General features: G+C 45.1%; 1 protein-coding gene across 1 annotated transcript in view; it reads left to right on the top strand.

The window, feature by feature from the left end:
• LOC144798572 (uncharacterized) overlaps positions 1–24,656 on the top strand; it is a 75,458-nt gene that overhangs the window by 44,739 nt on the left and 6,063 nt on the right. The window contains exon 4 of the mRNA XM_078669523.1: positions 5,241–5,342. Coding sequence (XP_078525649.1) covers positions 5,241–5,342 — 102 coding nt within the window. The remainder of the gene's footprint in view (positions 1–5,240; positions 5,343–24,656) is intronic.

Raw genomic sequence — 24,656 nt, 5'->3', positions numbered from 1 at the left:
TGATGATATAGCTGTCTTTAGTTCCACCTGGGAGGATCACCTGGTCCACCTGAGGAAAGTGTTAGAGGCTCTGCAAAAGGCAGGCCTCACTATCAAGGCCACCAAGTGCCAGATAGGGCAGACACAGGTTGTATACCTGGGCCACCTTGTAGGTGGAGGCCAGGTTCAACCCTTGGAGAGCAAGATACAGGCCATCCAGGACTGGGCTCCTCCAACCACCCAGACTCAGGTTCGAGCTTTCTTGGGCCTGACTAGTTATTACAGGAAATTTGTCAGAAATTATGGATCTATTGTGACTCCACTTAATGACCTGACAAGTAAAAAGATGCCAAAGAAAGTTCAGTGGACAGCAAGCTGTCAAAAGGCATTCAATTACCTCAAGCAGGCCATGTGCACAGCACCTATCCTAAAGAGTCCAGACTTCTCCAAATCATTCATTGTCCAAACAGATGCTTCTGAGTTGGGTGTGGGAGCTGTTCTATCTCAACTGAATTTTGATGGTCATGACCAGCCCATTGCTTTTATTAGCAGAAGGCTGACCCCCAGAGAGAAATATTGGTCAGCTATTGAGAGGGAGGCCTTTGCTGTGGTTTGGGCCCTGAAGAAGCTGAGGCCATACTTGTTTGGCACTCACTTCAAGATTCAGACCGACCATAAGCCCCTCTTGTGGCTAAATCAGATGAAGGGTGAAAACCCCAAACTACTTAGGTGGTACATTTCCCTACAGGGGATGGATTTTACAGTGGAGCATAGACCTGGCACTGATCATGGCAATGCAGATGGGCTCTCCAGGTATTTCCACTTAGAGCAAGAAGACTCACCTGGTCAAGGTTAGTTTATTGTCCCAAAGTTTGGGGGGGGGTCATGTAGAAGAGTAGGGTCTGCAATCCTATGATCACCCCAGATTTTTGCTTTTTGCTTCACTGGTTTACGACTTTCCCTGGCTGTGGGCCTGCTAATCAGACCCACAGCCTAGCTGTTCTCTCTATTCCAAATTGTACCCAGGTACTGAATTGGCACTGGGCCCTCTCTTGAGTCCCTGTAACCAGGGCAGAGGTGCACCCAGAGGTCTCCCAGGGGCTGCAGCATGTATTATGCCACCCCTGGGTCGACTACCTAAACAGACACAACTGGCTGCTTGACAGCTGGGGCAAGGTGGTGTACACACCCTTTGCTGTAGATATAGTATTCCTATATCTAACCCTAAAATGGACACATATATTCCTATCAGTCACTCCTATGGCAGGCCTTATCAATCCTGAAGGCAGAGTGCTTGGAATAATGTGAAATGGTGCTCTGGCATGAGCTGAGCCCGTTTGCAGCTTGCGGAACCAAGTCCTAATAGCTGTTCCATGATAACGCTATACCATATACTCTTAAGTGTATTATGTACCTCGCGGTCATATGCTAACTTTGGTATAGCATTATCAAAACATGTCGAGTAAGGTGTCATACGAATTGGAATACTAACCCCTCGCCAATTCTGGCGACGGGGTTAGCATTCCACCCTTCTAGAGGGACACGACATGTATGTAACTGTGAACCCCGGTTAAAGTTAACTCAAGCCTCAGCTCCACAAAATGGATGCTGCCACCACAGACACAAGTCTGACCTCCTGCTGCTGGGAGTCCTTCCAGCGAGGCGAGCTTGGACAAAGGGTTTCCTGTCAGGGGCGGTGCTAGCACCATCCCAGACAGGGTTTTGTGTATCCCAGGTAGGCAGGGCTTTAGAGGAAGGTGACTGCAAGTGGCACCCCGGTGCTCACTGTGCATAGGCCGGCTCAAACCAGTTCTGGGGGCACACCAGCCCCTGAGCTGGGGAGAGACCGGACAAAGGAGAGGGGTGTAACCACCCCCCTCCTGGTCCCACCCATGGGCAGGACCTAGTCGCGTACCAGCCCCTTTCTTTAGAATAAAGGTGGGAGCGGGGACCCTTCCAGATTAGATCATCTTTGAATCCTGAAACTACTTTCCACGAAAGGAACTCTCGACTTCTTCTCAAGATTTCTCCCTTGTGACTAAGGAGTAGTCACCCTGCATCAGCAGGCACCTACTAAGTATCTTGCGGTTTGCTGCACGTCCTTCCTCCGGAATCAGACCGACCTGCACGACGAGACCCGGACTCCCTGCCCTCTCTGACCTCTACCTACCTCTACAGCACAGCTGAGAACCGTGGGTGCGACGAGACCAGAGGACCCGGCGACCATCAGAACCAGCACGACACTGACCCAGCACGACCGCCGAGGGACCCTCGAGTGGGTGCACTGGGGTAAGAGAAGCCCCAACCCCAAGCAGCACGAGCACCGAAGTCCAGCCCCCCAGCATCCTCCAGATCTGCGTGGGGCCCTTTTGCTTCTGCGCTGCTTGCCACGTTGTCCGGTCACTTGCCCGTTGGCTAGTGACCCTCCAGACGACATCCTACGTTCTTTCACCGCTGGTCTAGCCCCTCTAGACTAGCCCTTGTCTCCTCTTGAAGGGGAACTTCCTCGGACCCTCCTGGTCCACTCCAGACGCCATTTTGTGTCACCACGTGGGCTTGCCTTAGCCAAGGCTTGTTGCCTCCTTCACCGGATCCAGCATCGCCAGCAGCAGACATCCGACGTGGGACAGCTCGCAGACCTCCAGCCTGGTCGACATCCTCGCCCTGGTCCGTGCAGCAGCAGAATCCAGTGTCACCTCTTCACCTGGCTGAGTGACCTCGTCCGGTGCCATCTTGGTGCCCAGCTAATCACTGGCTAGTGATTCAGAACTCGGTCCCCTCTGCTTACAGGTATCCTTCTTCACTGATCCCATCCTTGGATCAGCCCGGAACATCTTCACTGGTCGCCTGCCAGCAACTTTTACTTCAGGCTCCTGGTTCGTCAACGAGGATTCCCGACGACACTTGAACCCTATGCAGCCGCAGCCCCTGGGCTAGGTAAACCGAGTACCACGGTGCTCCAGCGTAGAGCCACTCTCTAAGTGTCTAGATCCACTTTCGTTTTTGACCTACCTAGTCGGGTTTGCCCGAGAACACTAATTTTGCATTTACTAGCCTCCATAGACTTTGTTCCGCATCCCGCGTGAGAGTGCACACTCTGCACCTGATCTCCCTAGGCCTCCTGCTCGTAATCTAAAGGTTCAGTAGTCTAGCCCTAGCGATCCCAAAGCCTCTGAGATTAGTTACTTACCTGCTAGTATTTCGCATTCCACTTGTGTAGTATATGGTTTTTTGTGCCCCTCGGGCATTTGCGTAAATTGTGCAACTTAAAGTATTTTCGTAAGAGTTTTGTTGTGTGCTTAGCACCCTGTCCTCATAAAGAGTCCAGGGTTGTTGTGTTCTAAATAAATAACCTTTTATTTTCATAACAACTTGTGTGGTGTCCTTTCACTTGGTGTTCAAGGGGTATATGTGATGGTAAAACAGTTGGCTTAACACGCCCTCTAGAGTTTAGCCTTAGACTGCTCTTGTCCATGCTACTAGGATAGCTGGTCTATAAGGTTGACTTACAACCAATCATCAATAAGGGTTGTTTGGACTGATACAAAGTGCTCACTAGAATAGTGAACATTATATATCAGGCCAACTTCTCACAGCCGCTAGAAGGTGGAAACAGCTGCCGCCCTGATAAACAGGGGGACAATTGCAAGGTCCATGTGAGCAGAGCGCAAATTGCCAGTTATTCTGTAGAGCCTTGAAGGTGATACACCCGGTTTTAAAAGCTACTCTTTGAGCCACCGGTAGCCAGTGAAGTTTTTCAAGGCCGGATTTAATAGATTGCCACTTTGGTTGTTTCCAGATAAGTCTGGCCGTCTGATTCTGAACCAGTTGTAGTCTTCTTAAAGAAGTCCTAGATAAAGGCTGTTTGAAAAATCTAGGCGTGACAGAACAAGGGAAATGATTACCTGGATGAGAGCAGAGTGCGTTAACAGGTGAGCTATTTTTTTTATCTTTCTAAGCTGGAAGAAACTGGCGGAAACGACAGCTCCTACCTGTGCTTTAAGGGATAGGTCTGCACTAAGCATGACCCCCAGACTCTTGACCGTCAGAGATTTATTAGGGGGGGACACCCAAATCAGATGGCCAAAAGTGAGTGCCCCAGCTGAGTTCGCTTTTCCCGGACAAGATCAACTCTGTCTTGCCTGGGTTCAATTAGAGGTGGTTGAGATTCATCCACCTCTGTATGTGTGTCATAGTTTTTTGGAATTCAGCCACTGAGTCTTTGGTATTCAAGGGAAAAACGAGCTGGAGGTCATCCGCATAGTTAAAAATGGTGACTTTATGACTCTTTAAGGAGTGTAATAATGGGCGGTGTGGCAAAGGTTGAGGTGTGGCGAACATTGAGATGTAACATGTATATATATGGTCATGTTTTTTGTATTTTTTAAACTCAAGTCTAGCTTGAAAGCAACACAGCACTGTTCAGGGAAAAAGCCCCATTTGGGATTCATACTGGGGAGTGGGTTGAGGAGGGACGTAGAGCTTGTGAAAGGGGCGAGAAGTCGCCATATCTGGGTTAGTGTTCTTTGAAAAGGTGAGTTTTCAGAGGAGATGTGGTTCCAGCCCCTGGGAGTACTTTCGGAGAAGGCTTGTTGTCCTGTTTTCTCTTTCCACACTAAGCAAGAAACCTGACTAAGCCTCTTGCCATTTGTTGGCAACATATGCAGCACGCTAAACCTGAAAGGACATTTTTGGATTTATACTGGGTGCCCCCTTGTGTCTTGACAAATATCTATGCTTCTCTGACGGGTAGCAACTGCAAACACTTGTTCCAGGAGCTGCTTGTACTTATTCCAGATTGGCTTGGATAGTATTTTATCAATCCAAAGCTGTACTACTGTGCCTGCAAATTGTGAAATGCCTCTGTCATTTTTTACTCAGTGTGGTTAACACTTGCTAATCCTATGCTGAAAGACATTGTCAGACTTGGGGCCTTAGATTGATGGGCGTCATGAGCTCTGCTGGCTCAGCACAGATTTGAGCAGCTTTTTTATGCACCTTTAGTGCATACAGGTAAATCATTTAATATGATCTTTGTCTGCGTTACTGCATTTTCTCTTTCTGATCTGTGCTGTGGGAACATAAAGCACAAATTCAGAGAAAGATGTGCTAGGCTCTGAGGCATGCCAGCAAAATGCACCAGGATGCGGCCCATGAAATACACTGTAAGAAATGTCCAGTGCTTCACGTGTTATCATGCAAGCACTGTAGGCTCATACATGACATCTCTCCCCTATCCCACCCTCTTTTTGTCTCTACAGATAACGCCTGCGGATCTGTGATGGCCTATGGAATTTCCTGCTGCCTCGCCCTTCTGTTGATCCAGCTGCTGCTGTTGGTGGTCTGCAGAAAAAGACTCTTGGGTAGGTTTATGTCTGTACTGTCGGTGACATACCTGAAGAGAGCTTAAAGGCGACATCCCATGAAGGATCTCACACAGTAAAGCTCAAAGCTCCCACCTGACGTCATCAAACAGAGCAACGTCTTGGAATGCCTAGTGAATGTTAGAGAAGCGGTTATTTCTGTAGCCTGGATGGAATTATAACTTGTGATAGGTTGCAGTAATACATGTACATGTTTGTAGTTTGCCCTTATTTGCAATCAGTGCTTAATTTGAGCCGGTGGTTTCCAGTGCTCAGCAACTGCACTTAATTGCCAACACCGGCACTTATGACAAGAGCCACATGGTGGCACTGTTTGTGTAATTTTGTTAACTAATTCAATATATCTTGTAAACAACTAATACCTACCTCTCAAACCAATCTTATAGTCTTAGGGGCCTTGAACACTCCGAGTTGTCCCACTTGTAGCAGTATGATGGTTAGGAGTTGTGTAGGTACTGCCATTGGCCGCGCTGGTAGGGGCAATGTGTGGTGCAAACTGCCTTGACCTTCTGACGAAGGCCCTGGCACTTATTTTTTTTACAAATTAAGCACTGGTTGCAATAATGGCCTTTCGTGAATGATTTTATTAGATGGCTGCCAATGTAGGGTCTAAGGTCTGGAGGTTTTATAATCACAGTCACAGACCTTAGGCAACACATGCACTTTCCCATTAAGTGTGAGCGCAATAGCAGTCTCACAAGTTCTTCATGAAGGATTGCAATGCTTCTGTTGCATGCATAGACCTTCTTGATTGCTTATCAAGATTTTTGGGGCAGGCTTTCACATGAGGTGCAAAAGGTTTTTTTGCACCAGTTTTACACTTGAGCCCTTTAGGAGATAAGCCTGGATGCTTCTAACTACTGTGTTTTGAGTGGAGAGTTACCTCTAGGTGCAACCAGGTGTATATTGTCCAGGCCAAACTGTGCTCTAAAGGTAAAAACATGTCAAAATTGCACATACAAACCATTTGCACTGGTTATGTCCACTTTGTAGGTCTCAACTATGATACTTCATGCACTTGGGTCTGCACTCTCGAATGCAAGACATATTGTTTACTACAAGAGGCACGACGCCCTCCTACTGCTTACCATTCATTGCTTCATTACCACAAACATTTGCTGCCTACTATTTGGGCAGTGAGTGCAGGATTCACTTCCTCTTCTTTCCTCTGGAGTATGGACCAAGTGCTGATTGCTTCATCTTGATTTGGGTCCTTCTGCTGTTGACGCTGCGATTCAGATACTATTTTTTTTCCTTCTTCCCATCGTATGTGTTCTTCTTTATTTACTTCTTCCTGTCATGTTGCTTCTTTACGTTCCACCCGCCCTTGCACGTGTGGATTCTTCCTTCGCTTCCCAACGCCCCTTGTCCATGTTGCTTCTTCCCTCCCATGCTCTACCCTCCTGTTGTCTGTGTTGTTTTTTCCCTACCACACCAACTCCTCCTGTAGGTCGTTTTGCCTCTTACCTCCACCACACATTGTCTGCCTTGCCTCTTTCCTCCCACCCCACCTTTGTCCGTGTTGCCTCTTCACCGCAACCCCACACTCCAGCTGTCCATGTTTCCTCTTCCCTCCCACCCCCATTCTCCCGAAGTCTGTTTTACATCCTCACCCACTATAAGAAAAAAAGAGCTATGATTCCAACAGCGCTGCCCGAATCATAGTACTTTTTTAGCTTTCTCATCATTGCATTTTTTTAATGACTTTTATCACACCTTGTTCAATAACTTGTAGCCATGCTGCACAGAAGCTACACGGCTCCATAACATGGCTAAAACACATTTGCACAGCTAATAGCTCTCACATAGGTGAGGCCCATTTTGCTTTGTCAATGCTTGTTTAAAGTACAGGTAATATTCTGATACAGATACATACCCCATACATTGAATAAACATTATTTGCACTTGGGTTTTGTTGAACTTGCTATTAGGGGTCTATGGACTCTCTTAAAAGTTGTGGTGGCTGACCTTCTCAAAGGACCTCTCTTGCTTTACCATTACCGGCTTCCTTAGCATATGTTCAGCCGGTAGCCTTACATTTACAACCACTTTAGCGGGTTACTTTTACAAATATCACATTACTCCACTATGAAGGGCAACTACCATCTCCAGGGACACCTAAGTGCAAATACAAGCGTATAACTTGAATTTTTCTATGTGAACTCTCTTCATCATCATCCCACCCTCCCTCAGCATAGGGCAGCTGAGTTTGTTCTAAATCACTGGTGTTGGTGTGAATTAGTCACGTGCAATGTATCAATGTGAGCAATTCATGATGGCTTAACACAATAGAACAAAAGCACATAACACAGGAAAGAACTTAGGGGCATATCAACAAGGGGCGGCGATAATATTATTGCCGCTTTAGAGCACGTTTTCGGGCGAAAAGCGGTGATAATATTATCGCATTATCCTTGCAATAGCGACCCTTGTCAGCACGCCTCCCATCGCACCGCTAATGAGACGCAAAGGAGGCATGCCTGACAACACTCCCTTGGGAAAATATCGCTAACCTAGCTTCGTCATATTGACAACGAGGGTTAGCGATATATAAAATCGCGTTAAGTATGCCTTAACGCAGGAAGTTAAACAGGGCCGGACTGGCTACCAGGCGTTGTGGAATGCTGCTGAGCTGGGGGCTGATTTCATTGATGGGGACCTGCGTGTACTGAACGAAATTCATTTTGCTTTAATTATTTCAAAGTACACGCAGGTCTCCATGAACGAAAACAGCCCCCACAGCAGTGAAATCAGCCCCCAGCTCGGCAGAATTCCAAAACGCCCGGTAGTCAGTCCGGCCCTGAAGTTAAATTCCTAACTAAGGCATACCTATCATGGGGGGTGGATTGTGTGGCTATGGCCACAGGCCCTATCATCTAGGATATTGCCGTTTTCCACCATGGAAAACAGCGATATCCCTACTATCTCTGGAATTTTTATCGCTTCAGCGATGCGTGTTGTTGATAACGCACTGCCCGCAAGATAAATTACAGAGATAGCCGGCTATAAATATGCAAGCGCTAAGCGCGCTTTGCGATATTTATCGCCGGCCCTTGATAATAGGCCCCTAACATTTATTGGTAGATCTACATTTCCCCCAATTCTTGACTTTAATTCAATACACAGTCAGCCCTCGCGCCATTAAGCTCTTACATTAGGAGTTCTTGCTTGAGCAGCCAAAGCTTGCTTATAATCATTTAAAATATACCCCTTCTCCTCCTGTAAAATTACGACAGAGAACAAGACCAACAGTTTAGTTATTCCTGATGGGTCATGGTACATGATGGCGTGTGTCCAGAACTCAGGCTGTACAGTGTACACCACCAATCAAGGCAGCCTTCACATTGGGGTTTCTTAGAAGTGAATGCTATGTACAACGGTGGCAACACGGATATGCAGATTCCATTCTTCTGTAGGACACACCCTTCAGGAACCCAATACATTTCATGATATGACAGAGACTGAAATGGATATGCTGGGCTAGGATGGGTCTAGGATAATCACCCTCTTGAACAGACAAACTGCAGCTAGCCTAAGGTAGTCCTTTCTCACAGAAGGATAACCTACATCATTTCTAGACCCCCTTCTTGGACTATTCTTTCATATGTGTGGGAGATAATCTGGTGGCAGAACATAGTGATCAGGGACGGCTCGTCCACTAGGGCGGAGGAGAGTCGCCCCACTGCTTTCTCACAGTGCGAGAAGCAGAAACATAAAATGGTAAAACTACCATTTTATGTTTCTTCTTCTCGCACTGCAAGAAAGCAGAAATGTTTGGTTGCGGGAGGGCGGGCAGGGCTGCTCTACGAGCAGGGGTGGGCAGGGGAGGAGTGGTGTGCCCACTCCGGAGTGAGCATGACTGGTCAGCCCTCTGGGGCTACCCAAACAGTCATGCTCACTTTGCCTTTTCTCCATGTAGGCTGCAATGCAGCCTACATGGAGTAAATGGCCTCCCCATAGGCGCCTGGCTGATCGCCGTCCCTACCAATCGCAACACTGCCATTGCAGCATGGTGATTGGCTTGGAGGAGTGGAGGGAGCCTGCCTGCTTCCTGTTGCTGCTCGAGTCAGGAGAGCAGCACAGGAGGCGAGAAAATGCAGGATCCAGCCATCCAGCAGGCAGGCAAGTTTTAAAATACATTATTACATTTAAACGCGCGATGCCCGCCTCCAACCCTCGATTAATGCCAGCTACGAGTGATAGTGATGCATGAGTAAGGAAGTCATTTATGAACTCTCAATCCTCTGTTATCTGCTCTAGCTCTATGAAATACCCTGAGGCCTAGGATAGGGCTAGGATCATACTGATGGGCAATGTGAATCACAGCAAATTATATGGCTCCCTGAATATAAGGGAATTACAGTGCAATACTGCAAGAGCTGGCACGTTAATGTCAGCAAATACTTAGGGAATCATTTTGAAAAAAGAGCAAGTGCTAAAATATTTGCACACATTTTAGAACTTGCTCCCGGTTAGAGGTACGAGCAAACTGCTCAGGTTTTGCACAGGAAAATTTGCAACTTGTAGCTAGTTACAACTGCCAGTGCCACAAAATGTGCAGCCTGTCATAACACAGGACAATGGGTGCACATTTTGTTTGCTCCTTTAAGTACCCAAAGCCTCTATTCTGGGGAAATATACTTGACATAAAGTAATCCCTTCATTTAGTCCAACAGCCTGGCTTGAAACATTGCCTTTGTGTTACCTGAAAATGGTCTGCAAGGGATCTAGGTGTCTGTTACACCGGAGAGCAGTCAAGGCCCAAATTATTTGGCAAGCCAACACAATACAAACAGCTCACACATGTTTAATGAAGTCTGCCATTTCCTAAGCTTAAACTGGTCATGCTTCAAACAGTGATTAACCTCTTGATGTCAAAGAGGGTAAGTCTGTTTCTCTTGGCCTACAGAAAGGTCTTTCCTTAAAGGAGCAAGAGACACCGACCTATCTCTGGGTGGAAACAAGTGTTTTGCTGTGACACATCTTACTGCAATGCATTTCAGTGCTTTTTGATAAACTGCTTGAGATAGCACTCATGGTGAAGGAGAGGGAAACAAAAAGTTGACCTTGACTTCTGCTTTTGAGAACAACTGTTGATGCTGCTTCTGTTGGTAATAGATTGGAAGCTTGGTATCAGCCTATCTGCCAAAAGAGGTGGTGTGCTATTGCACAGACCAGTCTGAGTGCAAAACAATACAAGTGGCTAGGGATGCTACCAGTACCCATGAAATGTATGGAATACCAGTACATGACATGTTGGGGCTGGACTAATCCCATGAGACACAGGTTTAAGACTGATTTGCATATAGCTGGGTCTGAACTGAGGTGGCGAAGTGAGCTACAGAATGACAATGGATTCAACCCAGATCTGTGACTGGGGGTCAGTTTCTGAAAGGTTTCAATGCTCCGTCCATCATCTCCTTGTGTTTGCTTTGTTCGCCCTAAGTTAGCAGGGTATGCCCGGACGTGGGTCCCTTGCTCACTTTGCCACTGGATTCATGCTAGCCTGGCTGGTGAAGGGTGTTACCCAGAAACGGGTCCCAAGAAACTTGTTCCCAGTTCAGGGAAGACCTGGCTTGGCAGTTCGGGCTGGACTGTTCCCATAAGGCACAGGGTCAAGACTGATTTGCATATAGCTGGGTCTGAACTGAGCTGGTGAAGTGAGCTAAAGAATGATGATGTATTCAACCGAGATCTGTGACTGGGGGTGAGTGTCTGAAAAGTTTCAGTGCTCCGTTCATCATCTCCTTGTGTTTACTTTGTTCACCCTAAGTTGGCAGGGTATGCCCAGACGTGGGTCCCTTGCTCACTTTGCCACTGGATTCAAGCTAGCCTGGCTGATGAAGGGAGTAATCCAGAAACCGGTCCCAGGATGCTTGTGCTCAGTTCAGGAAAGACCTGGCTTGGCAGTTCAGGCTGGACTGTTCGCATGAGGCACAGGGCCAAGACTGATTTGCATATAGCTGGGTCTGAACCGAGCTGGCAAAGTGAGCTAAAGAATGATGATGGATTCACCCCAGATCTGTGACTGGGGTGAGTGTCTGAAAAGGTTCAGTGCTTCGTCCATCATCTCCTTGTGTATGCTTTGTTCACCCTAAGTTGGCAGAGTATGCCCAGGCGTGGGTCCCTTGCTCACTTTGCCACTGTATGCAAGCTAACCTGGCTAAGGAAGGGTGTTACCCAGAAACCGGTCCCAGGATGCTTGTTTCCAGTTCAGGGAAGACCTGGCTTGGCAGTTCGGGCTGGACTGTGCCCATGAGGCACAGAGCCAAGACTGATTTTCACATAGCTGGGTCTGAACTGAGCTGGCGAAGTGAGCTAAAGAATGATGATGGATTCAACCCAGATCTGTGACTGTGGGTGAGTGTCTGAAAAGTTTCAGTGCTCCGTCCATCATCTCCTTCTTTACCCTGTACCAGAGTATCTGCTTGTTTCTGAGAATTGCTGGTACTCTCCAATTAAAATAATTATGCCACTCAAAATAAAAAAGGGCTGGTACTCAGTCCAAACACTACCACCCATTTAAAGCACCGCTGCCACTGCTTCTCTGTGTGGTTTCTCATTGGCCTCAGGGAAGCACTGAAGACATATTCAATAGCATAATTCTATCCTAGATAAGACTGCATTTTGCACGTTGGTCTGTTAACAGCCTTTTTAAAGCCCCACAAAGGATGTGCTTCAATGCTCAAGAACCCGCCACAGTGTCCAAAGCCACTGGATAAGTACTTCCTACGAAACCTTATAATTCATAATGTTTCTCACTAAGGGAGGTATTTTGAATGATTAAAGTGACCTCTACCCCTGGTCCAGTCAAAAACCGGAGGATCTCCAAATTGTCAATTTAGCATTCCTCACCATGATAGTTTGGTAAAGCTCCTTCGGAAATGGACTACTGAACAGATTCTATTGTACTTCAGGTCCATACTCACTTGTGGATATCTCTTCTGTATTGAGCTTTGTGCAGAATTTAATAAATAAGTGTGTTCCTGATGATACAGCATTATTGGCATTTTAAAGTAACCATAAGGCCCTCTGCACACACTCAATGATTTAGTCAGAGTTCTAGTTGAATGCACTTTCTGTGACTCTATTACTTTTTATCTGTAGGTTCTATCCTATAACAGCTTGTGAGCATTCTTGCCTCCTTGTGCTGGAAAAGGAAACTGATTTCATAAGAGTTCATACAGTGGTTCAAATATGTGAAACCTTGCCAGTTCTTTCCAAAGAAAGGAGATAATTTGGGTTAGTTTTCCCACCTATAATGAAGAGCTCAGTTGGAGGGCACTGGCAATGTAAAACAGCCTACAGTCTAAGAGTAACAGATTCAAAATATAGGTAACTTTATCTCAATCGTACACCCTGAGTTTTTCCTCTACTTACAACTTGTGGACAGATTCTAAAAGAAATGAAAATGAGCAAAGAAGGTGGAGAAACTGATTATTGCACAACTTAGATCCAAAAAAACAAGTTGAGGGCAAAGTACAGGTGAAATATTGCATTGGACTTGTCATAGGACTTGAACGCTTGGTGTAGGCAGAATATGTCTGGTCCACTGTTTGTGAGATCATTGTACTTTGTGGCAGTGGGCAACACCTTTGCCAGGCTGGAGACCAAATTTACTTCTATTAACTGAAAGGAAGGTGTAGGGTAGTTCACTGAGAACCAAAGGTTACATAAGTTCCGGTATATTATGATAAGACTTGATTACTAATCCATCTGTGATGTTCCAAAGAAACAACCATCAAGGTACAGAGATCATCAGGCCTACTGTTATTGCAGAAGGGCCAACACCAGTGCCAGGAACTTGGTACGGATGCAGTGTAGGATTGGAGCCTGCTGTTAATGTCATTTACTGGTAGTGCTTGTTTCCCAATGCAAAACTGAGGTAGTTCTTGTGTTAGGCAACCTGAATTCCACTAAGCACAGCCATTGACCTTGGACAGCTGCCAGCACCTGAGACAAAGTCATAGTCTTCAAAAATAGAAAGAGGAGGCAGTAGCTGGGGTCATGGAATAAGATTGTAAGAGTGGAAATCCTGTGCTGACAGAGAGGGAGATCTTGAATGTACTCCATGGATTTCACAAACTCTTGCAGGATTTAACAAGGTCACCCCATTGAAGAGGTTATTAATTACCTTTCCAGGGTCTTGGCTTCACGTCCATCGACTTGAGTCATAACTGCTGGCACATGGCTAAACTTCAGTTTATGATATGCTGCTTACTTCTGTTGGCTGAATATTAAGCTGGAGTTCTTCTGGGAATAGCCTTGGAGCAACAGGGTGTATCGTTCAACTTCTGCTAGAGTTAGAGACTGCAGCTGGCTATATTGGCATTAGCCTTTACTTGACTGAGGCAGAAATGATAGAACAGGTACATTTACTTGCCAAATATCTCCAAGAACTTGTGTAGAAAAGGACGGTGCACCAAAAAGCAAAGTACAAAAGAGCTTCAAATGTGTCCAAAATTCTTTATTCTTTTCAATCTCTTAAACCTCAGCCAACGCGTTTTGTTCCATTGGAACTTTGTCAAGGCTGAAAAAAATACAAATATAAAAACACACTAAGTATACAAATTTAAACAATTACACAAACATATCACATACATAAAGACACCATAAATATACATGTATTAAGATTTCAGGCATATGAAAAATAATAACAAATTGTACCATAACGGGAACAATGCAGATGGGAGAAGAAAATATATTACCAAATACATGAAAGAGACAAGCACAAAACTAAAAATAATACATAAATATACATCCTGAACATACTTAAATATCTCAGACAGAAGTGCTATTTGCTCCATCTGTCAACTGGTAACGTCCATAAAAATACACCATGTATACAACACCACATCTCTGAGACAATAATATACACAGTCAACAAATTATATATAGCACTAACACAAAGTGTATACTCATAAAGCACATCAATACCAAAAGATTCTAGTAGAGTGAAGAGGAAATGGGAAAAGGGGAAAAAGATAAAAAAGTGCAATAGAATAAAAAGTGTGCAGTGGAATAAAAACCTCATGGCTCGTGGACTCAGTCGCCCTGGTCACATAAAGAAAGCGCGCAACAACAAGATATGAGTAACAGATAACTGAATCCCAAAGATTTGGAAAGTCTGGGGCTCTGCAGTATTAAACAGTAATCACTACAAACATAAGACTAAGAATAGATATTTAAGAGAAATATCAAAAAGTGGGGGTCTTGATATTTGAAAAAGCACAATATTCCACAGTCTCTCAGTCATAAAGGGACCAACCGGTCCCTATCTCTCACCTATTAGTCACTGTCTGTCCAAAAGATACTCCTAAAGGGTATGGTCCGAATTACGCCTCATTCTGGACAAAAACAAAGCAGATCACGGGTCTAACTACAATGATTGCGAACGGTGTCCAAACACATCGGCATAACAAGTTCAGTATCATTATCACAAAGCCAACACGAGTATCTAAAAAAAGTCAGTGATATCCACACTATAGAGTAAAAAGTGCACATTTAGTGTCTCAACCTTGTCCATGATCAATCCTAACTATCAGAACAGAGACAAATACCCTGAGAAGCGAGTCTCAACTCTTCAACACGTATACTGTGGCGTGTTGTCGGGATTTTTTTTTTCAGTAAGTCATTGGAGGTGTTACGATTGGCCAGAGTCTTGGCATAAATATCTATTCGAGAGATTAGAAAGACGTCAACATCCCAATATTTAGACAAACTATTTCTATATTATAAGTGGACATAAGTCAAACCACTCATTTTTTGTAAGCAGTCAATAATATCATACCTTGAATTTTAAGTCTCAACCAGACAGGTAATGCAATTTCGAAGTAGAAAAACGACCAACAGGCGAAGGATTCACATCGAGCCAAGTGTCTGAAAGTACTCAGCCCACAGTACTAAAATAAATAGAATAGAACATATCATGAGGCACTATAAGCCATAATGTTCTATATATATAGTGTGTAATTAGATTACAGTGTTACACACCTGATATACTTTATAATTTTCTTGCCACGGCTCAAGTAATACTTGAAAATAGTAAACTTCCAAGAATCACATTTGTTTGCCCTGTTATGTATGAGACAGAGAAAAACATGGGTCAGGTACCAAGTGGTCAAACCCTTTAAAAAAGACATCCCCCAGGAAGATACTATTGGGTATCCGCTTACCTTAATATGCATGCGGCATAGATAACCGCAAAGAGTGATGATAAGACGACCGACCAGTGTAGCAGCCGCCCGCCCTGGACACAGTTAAAAATAAGAAGAAACGGGAAAACGCTGATTACTATTCAATCAGTGTCGAATGCACCAACTATGTTAAACCTATTCGTACCACTATCTCGTTTCTAGGCACCAAGTGCCCCAAACAGAATTAAAAAATAATCATTTCCCAACTGTATAGTACAGACCATCATAACATTGACAGGACACAAACCACCGACATATTCACAATCAAAAAGCCCGCGTCCCGTTCAAACTCAGGGATACTGAAGTATTATAACAAGAATATTCGCCCCAATTTACCTTTATGCCATACAGAATCATTCGTACTGACGGACCAAGAAACCGCGCCATGTTAGTTGCCAAACTTAAATAGGCAAATCAGTTCCCATGGTGCATATACCCGGTCACGTGTATGCTTGGTGTGTACTGCCTTAGAACAAAATTCGAGACGAGGCCATCTTGGAAGGGTGAATATCGTTCCCCAACGTAGGGGCTCATTCAGTTGAATGCCCCTTATCCGATAGGCATTTCATGAAAGAACCTAGAAACTAAGATGTGAACACCATTTATATGAGTCACATCATTTACGCGATCTAACCGCGATTGTAAAAATATACCCCAACGTCATCCCACGATCACAATAATTGACGCGTGCACCACACTTCCACAGCTATAGCGCAGAAAGACGAAAAATGAGAAACGGTGCTTGTTTATAAATCTCCATTGAGTATTATAAGCCCCTATACACATAAAGTTCAAGACGAAGCGTGACGCCATATTGGTAAAGTATACCAATGTATAATACTTTAAATAAGGTTCATGGTACGGCGCATTGAAAGTATCCCGCCATGTTGGGAATATCATACGCAGACAATTACAGCAACAACATACCTTGGCAAAAAATTATTATTATCGATAACTCGGACTGTATTATTTCTACTAGCGAAATTTGATAACAAAGAGAGACCCAGATTGGACAGTTCACAAAAGAAATATGGGCGCTATCTCATATTGTATAAAGCCATGGATCACTATAAAGCAATAGGCAAAGTGAAAGTGTTACGTGCCAATGTCCTGAAGTAATTGCAAAGAGGCATCTGCATTCAATATATATAGATTTGCATGTGTATTGCACTAAACAAAATTCAAATATTGCAACAGAGAGGGAAATATGGGCACTATCTCATATTGTATAAATCCATGGATCACTATAAAGCAATAGGCAAAGTGAAAGTGCTACGTGCCAATGTCCTGAAGTAATTGCAAAGAGGCATCTGCATTCAATATACATAGATTTGCATGTGTATTGCACAAAACAAAATACAAATAATGTAACAGAGAGGGAATATGGAGCAAAGAAACAAAGAAAATGGAACAAAAGGGGAGAAGATGCGAGAAGGAATAAAATAAACAAAAATATACAGAAATATAAAAAATATATATATAATCAAAACAAAAACACATAATTCTGATTAGATAAAATGGTCTTCATAGTTGAACAGGAGTATTGCTGAGCCCAGCATACTCATCACAGTATATCTTAAAGTCAGCAAGAGAAAATAGTGCATCTCCCCATCTGTATTGTGCCCCAAGCTGGTTGCCCTTAGGCGACATAGCCACTTGGATTCCTTCTGTCGCAGTAATAACTCCCTATTACCACCCCTCATTGGAATGGGGACATGGTCTATGCATGAAACCAAAAGGAGAGGTCGTCTGAGTGCTCATTAAAATAATGATTGGTAATCGGATATTTTGTGTCTCTTGTTTTTATGGCACATCGGTGTTCTTGTATCCTAAGTTTTAAACTGCTGATCTTATTACCTACGTAAAGAATTCCACATTGGCAGCCCAGCACGTAAATCACATGTGTGGTATTACAATTGATGAAATAACCAATCGTATGCCTCTTACTGGTGTTGTAACACAAGTCAAGGGTGTTGTTCCTTCCCAAAAGGCAGACATTACACACCCCTCACGTAAAGAAACCTTTTGGTTTTGCAGGCAGCCACTTTCTTTATGTGACCAGGGCGACTGAGTCCACGAGCCATGAGGTTTTTATTCCACTGCACACTTTTTATTCTAATGCACTTTTTATCTTTTTCCCCCTTTTCCCATTTCCTCTTCACTCTACTAGAATCTTTTGGTATTGATGTGCTTTATGAGTATACACTTTGTGTTAGTGCTATATATAATTTGTTGACTGTGTATATTATTGTCTCAGAGATGTAGTGTTGTATACATGGTGTATTTTTTTGTACGTTACCAGTTGACAGATGGACCAAATAGCACGTCTGTCTGAGATATTTAAGTATGTTCAGGATGTATATTTATGTATTATTTTTAGTTTTGTGCTTGTCTCTTTCATTTATTTGGTAATATATTTTCTTCTCCCGTCTGCATTGTTCCCGTTATGGTACAATTTCTTACTATTTTTCATATGCCTGAAATCTTAATACATGTATATTTATGGTGTCTTTATGATGTATGTGATATGTTTGTGTGATTGTTTCAATTTGTATACTTAGTGTGTTTTTATATTTGTACTTTTTTCAGCCCTGATGAAGTTCCAATAGAACGAAATGCGTTGGCTGAGGTTTAAGAGATTGAAAAGAATAAAGAATTTTGGACAAATTTGAAGCTCTTTTGTACTTTGCTTTTTGGTGCACCGACCTTTTCTACATAAGCTTTTGGGATCTGTCTCGCAGTGGAGAAGTTGTGCGGCAAGCTCCGGACGTGCCTTGCACAACCTATGAATTTATATTCTTATTTTGAAATTGAAGTACTTAACCATGGTCAGCCGCACAGTTTGTTCTAAATATATCCAAGAACTTGGCCTTCTTGTCCTCTTGTGAGGACATCACATGATCCTTGAGGGTTGACACCTTGCCACAAATGGGGTATTCATGGAGTTTAACACTGGATGTCTCCTAGGAGACTGGACGTCCTTAAAGACTTGCACTATTAGCAAATATGTCAAACTATGTAAGACCCTGAGGCTCTATGTCCATAGCTTGATTCGGTGGTGTAAACTGTTAATCCTACCGAGGTAGAGATGTGTCATTCTCTGGTGCGGTGCTATGGCCTCAATCGCTAATGCTTACAAAGCCTTGGCAATGACCGCATGGTAGGAATTGGTTGTACACAGGTCGTTGTGGTAGCCACTGTTGACCTCTGGGCCAGAGCACAGTTCCCTCAAACAAGCAATCTTGCATGGAAGAGGCTTGGGGATGGATCCATGGGGAATCAACTGATTGCCAAGCTAGAGACACCAGGACTGGGGTCAAGCCAGCAAGAGCAGGGCTGGTGACTGATGGTGGCAGTTGGGACAGGGTCACTGGTAATTTGGGGACGTCCTATAGCTTCAGGAGTGGTACCAGAGGCTATGGTTCCTGCTCCAGGGATGGCAGGGTAATTCAATATGTATCCCGCCTGTGACTTGGTGGTAATAGTCTTCAATGGACTGAGTTCCTTGATGGTTAGCACTGTCGTGAGTAACTGACAATCAGCAGCACATTGCTGCTTTCTGAAAAAGCCTAATTTGGATCCACTCAATGAAATATTGGGGCTGACTCACGAAGGTAAACTTAGGATGGTCCTATCTTTATATGTGCTGAAACTCTGTACTCATAAAGATATCACTTGTAAATTCCCGTGTGAATAGCAAACAATCGTAAACTTACACAAAAGTGCAAGTTTACTGTTGTGAATCAGGAACATTGACAGTTCACTACTCTGCTGTTTCTGGTCAGAATCTTAAAAAAACAGTTAGATATCACATTACCTGGAACTGGACAACTTGTTACATCCTTTTTAGTCTGATTTCAGTCCCAATCAGGTGACCAATATGGCCTTGCATGTGGGACAACATTCTAGCCTAAACTGGCACATGTGTATGTTTATTCACCTTGATCACTCATTGGCTTTTGAAATCACGGACAACATTTTGCTGAAGGGTTTATAGTGCCCACACCATCAGTGCTTGCTTCGCCCTGCGCTCATTCAACTTACATACCAAGGAAACTCATGAGACATATTTGTGGGAAACCAGTGGTGCAGGTTTATTTGCGTACAACACAGGTACTGATAGGTGGGTCATCTTACAGGCGATCCAATGCAGCAGCCTCTCGCTGACCCGCATGCCCAAGGAGCCATCTTGCACGGCGATGCGATGCTCTGACGGTGCAGTACATTATCACTTTATTTCGTTAGACTCCCGCCCCCCCTGTCAGGGCGGGAGATGAGGCACACCCCCGGTCGGTTCAGGCCCCCCGACCGCCCGAAGGACTAACGGGGCGCCGACGCTGTTTCCTGGAACCCCCTCGGCTCCAGGTTCTTGGCTCGGGCACCCTACTGTGCCAGGCAGAGGTATTTAGACTGTATCCTTCTGCCGCAGAGGTACCCCTACTGTCCATCTGCTTCCAGATCGCCCTGTGACTCCGCCTGCAACATAAAACATGATCATTAAGGTATTCAAAAACTGTGCCCGCCGCTCTGCAGCTGGGTCAGGGTTCAGGGTGGGTTACAGCGCAGAGCAGCCTCGGACTAGGCGCGGGAACTAAAGGCCGAGCCTAGATGCTGGCCCGGTCATATACCCTTGGACACGCCTCCCCCGTCCCCAGGTGAGCCCTCCCCATTGGCTGTTGGCCGGAGGGGCGTCTCAGGGGGGCGCGCTGCAGGCTACGCTCGCCCGACGTGTGGGACTAGGGCGCTGTCCCCCCATACTCCCCTTCGTGTCGTGGTGCCAGCGGCATAGTGCCCACACCATCAGTGCTTGCTTCGCCCTGCGCTCATTCAACTTACATACCAAGGAAACTCATGAGACATATTTGTGGGAAACCAGTGGTGCAGGTTTATTTGCGTACAACACAGGTACTGATAGGTGGGTCATCTTACAGGCGATCCAATGCAGCAGCCTCTCGCTGACCCGCATGCCCAAGGAGCCATCTTGCACGGCGAGGCGATGCTCTGACGGTGCAGTACATTATCACTTTATTTCGTTAGACTCCCGCCCCCCCTGTCAGGGCGGGAGATGAGGCACACCCCCGGTCGTTTCAGGCCCCCCGACCGCCCGAAGGACTAACGGGGCGCCGACGCTGTTTCCTGGAACCCCCTTGGCTCCAGGTTCTTGGCTCGGGCACCCTACTGTGCCAGGCAGAGGTATTTAGACTGTATCCTTCTGCCGCAGAGGTACCCCTACTGTCCATCTGCTTCCAGATCGCCCTGTACTCCGCCACAGCTCTGGAGGAGGCTTCCGTCGATGACAGAGCCCCCCACCCACCTATCTATTTTCTGACACTGTTTCGTGCACCTCTATCATCTTCCCCTTTTGTTTCATGCACCTCTATCATAGTCCCCTTTGCCACACCACTATGGGGATATCTTAACCGTTCTTAGGACACGCCCTTAGCTCCATAAGCCGCACCTCTAATGAGGATTGCGTAGACACGCCCTTAGTTACAGAAGCCGCACCTCATATGGGGATGCGTAGGTACAGGTAGAAAAGACACCTTTGTACACAGGGTGCTGTACTTGTTTGAGCCTCAAAGTGCTTTAATACATACTGGATACCCAGTTGTCGCATGGTAACGCCCCATCTGAACCTGCACGCACTAGATTATGCTACAAGGGTAGGTCCCACTCACACAGGACTAGTTACCACAACATTGCTCTCGCCACCTTGGGACCTGAATAACCCATAATTCACTGACTCAGGGCGCCCGCTTAATCTGTACCTGGCCCAGGGCCCTCCACCTCTTGTGAACCCCGCAGTTTGAATTAAGCTGTTTGGCATTAGCAGTCAATATCTACAAGAGGGGCCGCACATCCTCGCTTGGTCCCTGCTTCTCTGTTGCATTCTGCATGTTATTTGCAAGATTATATCGGATGCTAATGGAAGACCTGTATTGAGCTTCTCTGTTGCATTCTGCATGTTATTTGCAGGATTTTATCGTCTGCTAATGAAAGACCGGTGTTGATCCCAGGAACCAAAAGAGATGGGTATGGCAGGCATAACGTTAATGCCTGCAGTGAAAAGCCATCATGTATCAACAGATGACTCATTAAATTAGTATTTGTTATAGCTTTACTTGCAGCTCATAACTAGAATCCTTCTAAAGTACCACCGTGGACTGTGAAGGATATGGGACTCCTGTACCTTGTGACCCTCGCCGACACATGAACACTATGTATACTGCTGTGATTACCCACTTACGCCATGTATTGTACCTGTATAATGTGCATGTTACTAAAGCGCTCTACCATCCTGTAATGAGAAGAGTAGTGCTATAAGGAAGAATAGTGCTTCATCACGTTATTTGGGTAAGTACAAGGACAGAGAAAGACATCTGACAATCTTACAGTGCCTGTACTTATATGTAGGATGAACAAGTCAAGGCATGACTATCCTAAGTCACTGCCATTTTGCTGCGGTATTTCCTTGAACTTGTGTTTAGCACTCTTTTGTAACATGTAACCGTAATACGGGCACGGCATAGTAGTCATTATGACAATGGATTTCCGGCAATCCTCCTTCCCGTGTAATGTTGTAAATACGGTATAGTTGCTAGAGGCCTTCCAAGTGCCATGACCTCGCCTTCATGCTCCCCTTCCCCTCAGGGAACTTAAGGATGTTATTTCAAGATGTCATAGTAGTACACCTTTCTTACTATCTGCATAATGAACAAACGTAAGCAGTTTTCGGCCAGTGCCTATTTGCCTTACTGTATCTGGTGCTGGAAAACCCGTGATATGTGACCAAGCAAGCGAAAGCATTATGGAAGTCACCCTGTGATCAGGATTAATTACTTGCTGCGTGAACACAGTAGCCGAAACAATTATGACAGTGCATGTCCTGGCTAAACACTGTAAGGTCATTACCTGAATGGTTATAGCATGGCCTGGCAGATACACCTAACAGGTGGTGGTACTACTATCCCTTGTAACCCTCGCCGTCTCCTGCAACCCCTCCTGTATACTGCTGTAATTACCCCTTTACGCAATGTATGTCCATGTATCGTGTGCACGTTACCTCCAAGAGCTCCCCATCCTGCCTTGGAAAGAGTGATGCAGTCCCTGTGAAGTATTTGCCATTTCTGCAGTATTGTCCTTGCACCTGTGTGTGGTACTCTTTTGTATTTGGCGTGATCTGACAGAACAAAAATTTACTCGGAAGACATCAAAATTGTCACTGTTGGGTAAATCCCCCCTGATCAGCCATCCTTGCCTGAAGATTGCTTCAACAGAAAGGATGGCAGTTAAAACCCTTTCCTTTCCCACGAGTGATTTATGCTCCGGAAACTGTACAATACGATCCGGAGGGGAGCTGAACTACGTCCCTCCTTGAACGATCACTCATAGCGTTGGTACAGCTGTGCTACTGCTGAGATTGTCTCAAACTGCAGAATATAGGGTTGGTACTGCTGTGCTACTGCAGAGATTGTCTCAAACTGAAGGATCACATTTTCGAATCCCAGAAGATTCAACTCAGCTTCTCATCATTGCGAGGTCGCTACAATAGCGCGGTCGCCAATGGCAATCATATCATCTGCCATTGACTACTTAAATAATTAAAACACAATATTATACACACATCTTGTCTGTTATCTATCTACTCGAACACTTAGGCAAGTCTCATGATTAGAGAAGGCAACAATACTCTGTTGTTTCCTGGAACTATGGAAATGACCTCTTATGGACAATACAAACTTTCTACCCAATTTATTCCCAGACGCTAATGCGTAGTGTTAAATTGAGGGCAGAGGGACGAAATAGGACCTAGCTTGAGAAGGTACTCTATCTCCTTCCAGACCAGTAGGGCTGCCTGAGGCACCTCATCTTCCGAATAGAAAGTAGGTACCTCATCTTCCGAATAGAAAGTAGCCGTCTCAACTCACCCATTCATCGGAGATACGATGTAAAGCTAGGTCCATTACTAGAGTCATACCGCATGGCCGCTAATGGCGGCCGGATCTGGTACTACCGCATCAATGCTTCGCTGTTTTCATGCTAGCGTAACATCCCTGCCGGCAGCACGAATAAGCAGAAACTATCTGTTGGTAATGAAATGCACTGAACCAAAACTGTTCACTGCCAAGCCCGTAGGGACCCAAGGTCGTGTTACAAGCCGGTCGGTACCGGAATACTGAGCAACAAGCCAGTCTGCCCCCGCAGCCAGAATCAATGCGCCACAGCGACTACAACCCTCTTCTTGTCGAAGCTATCATGCGTAAATGAAGGATTGCAGGCATGAGAACAATTGAACACGATCTGACCGTTCTCTTGGGTGTCTGGAAAGACTTATGACGCAGGTCAGTTTAGAAACTCCAAATTACAGCCAAAGGAACGACATTATGAAGACCCATCGTTTACGGCCCTAAACTCTAGTTGACCCATATCGAAAAGCAATCACCCGACCGACCTGAAACAGGGTCGCTGATTGGCTGCAAAAGGCGCAATAGTAGGTGACGTGAAGGTGAGCAGGAGAGATTGTGAAGTAGAGAGTGATATACAAGTAGTAAGACTAATAGACTGATAACAAGAAAGAGTGTGAGACAAATGGCCACGCTTGCACGCAAGGGTCCGACCGGTTATAACGTACCAGGCTCAAATGGCCACGTTTAAATGTTCAACATGAACAATGGCTGTCCTGTAAATCATATTATCTGAACTAACGTCATCGTGTTTATCAACTGCTGATCAGTTTACAGCTAATCTTCCCAGCAGCGTCCCTCCCCTGTGGGACTGGGGGAACTAACACACTGAGAAAACATCTAGCGATTGAAAACCAGGCTCGCGCATAAAGCCGCCTGTAATGATGGTGGCGATAGGTCTGAGTGAGGACGTAACCGGATATGTTAATTTTGTGTTTATTTTGAACAAATGAGAGGACAAATGTGATGTGCCCTCTCCGTAAAGTTTACTTATCTCCGTGTGATGAGATAACAGGCATTCCTGTCTGTATACGCAAAGATAAAGTATGTATTTTTCATATATTAAATACTTGTATTTTACAGACTCCTAAACGTACTGCTCAATGTATGGAGTAAATGTGTCGCTATTTAAC

The sequence above is a fragment of the Lissotriton helveticus genome, chromosome 12 (genome assembly GCF_964261635.1).
Source record: "Lissotriton helveticus chromosome 12, aLisHel1.1, whole genome shotgun sequence".
Taxonomy (NCBI): Eukaryota; Metazoa; Chordata; class Amphibia; order Caudata; family Salamandridae; genus Lissotriton; species Lissotriton helveticus.
Note: the sequence above shows the minus strand (reverse complement) of the source record. Positions and strands in the feature narration are given on the sequence as shown.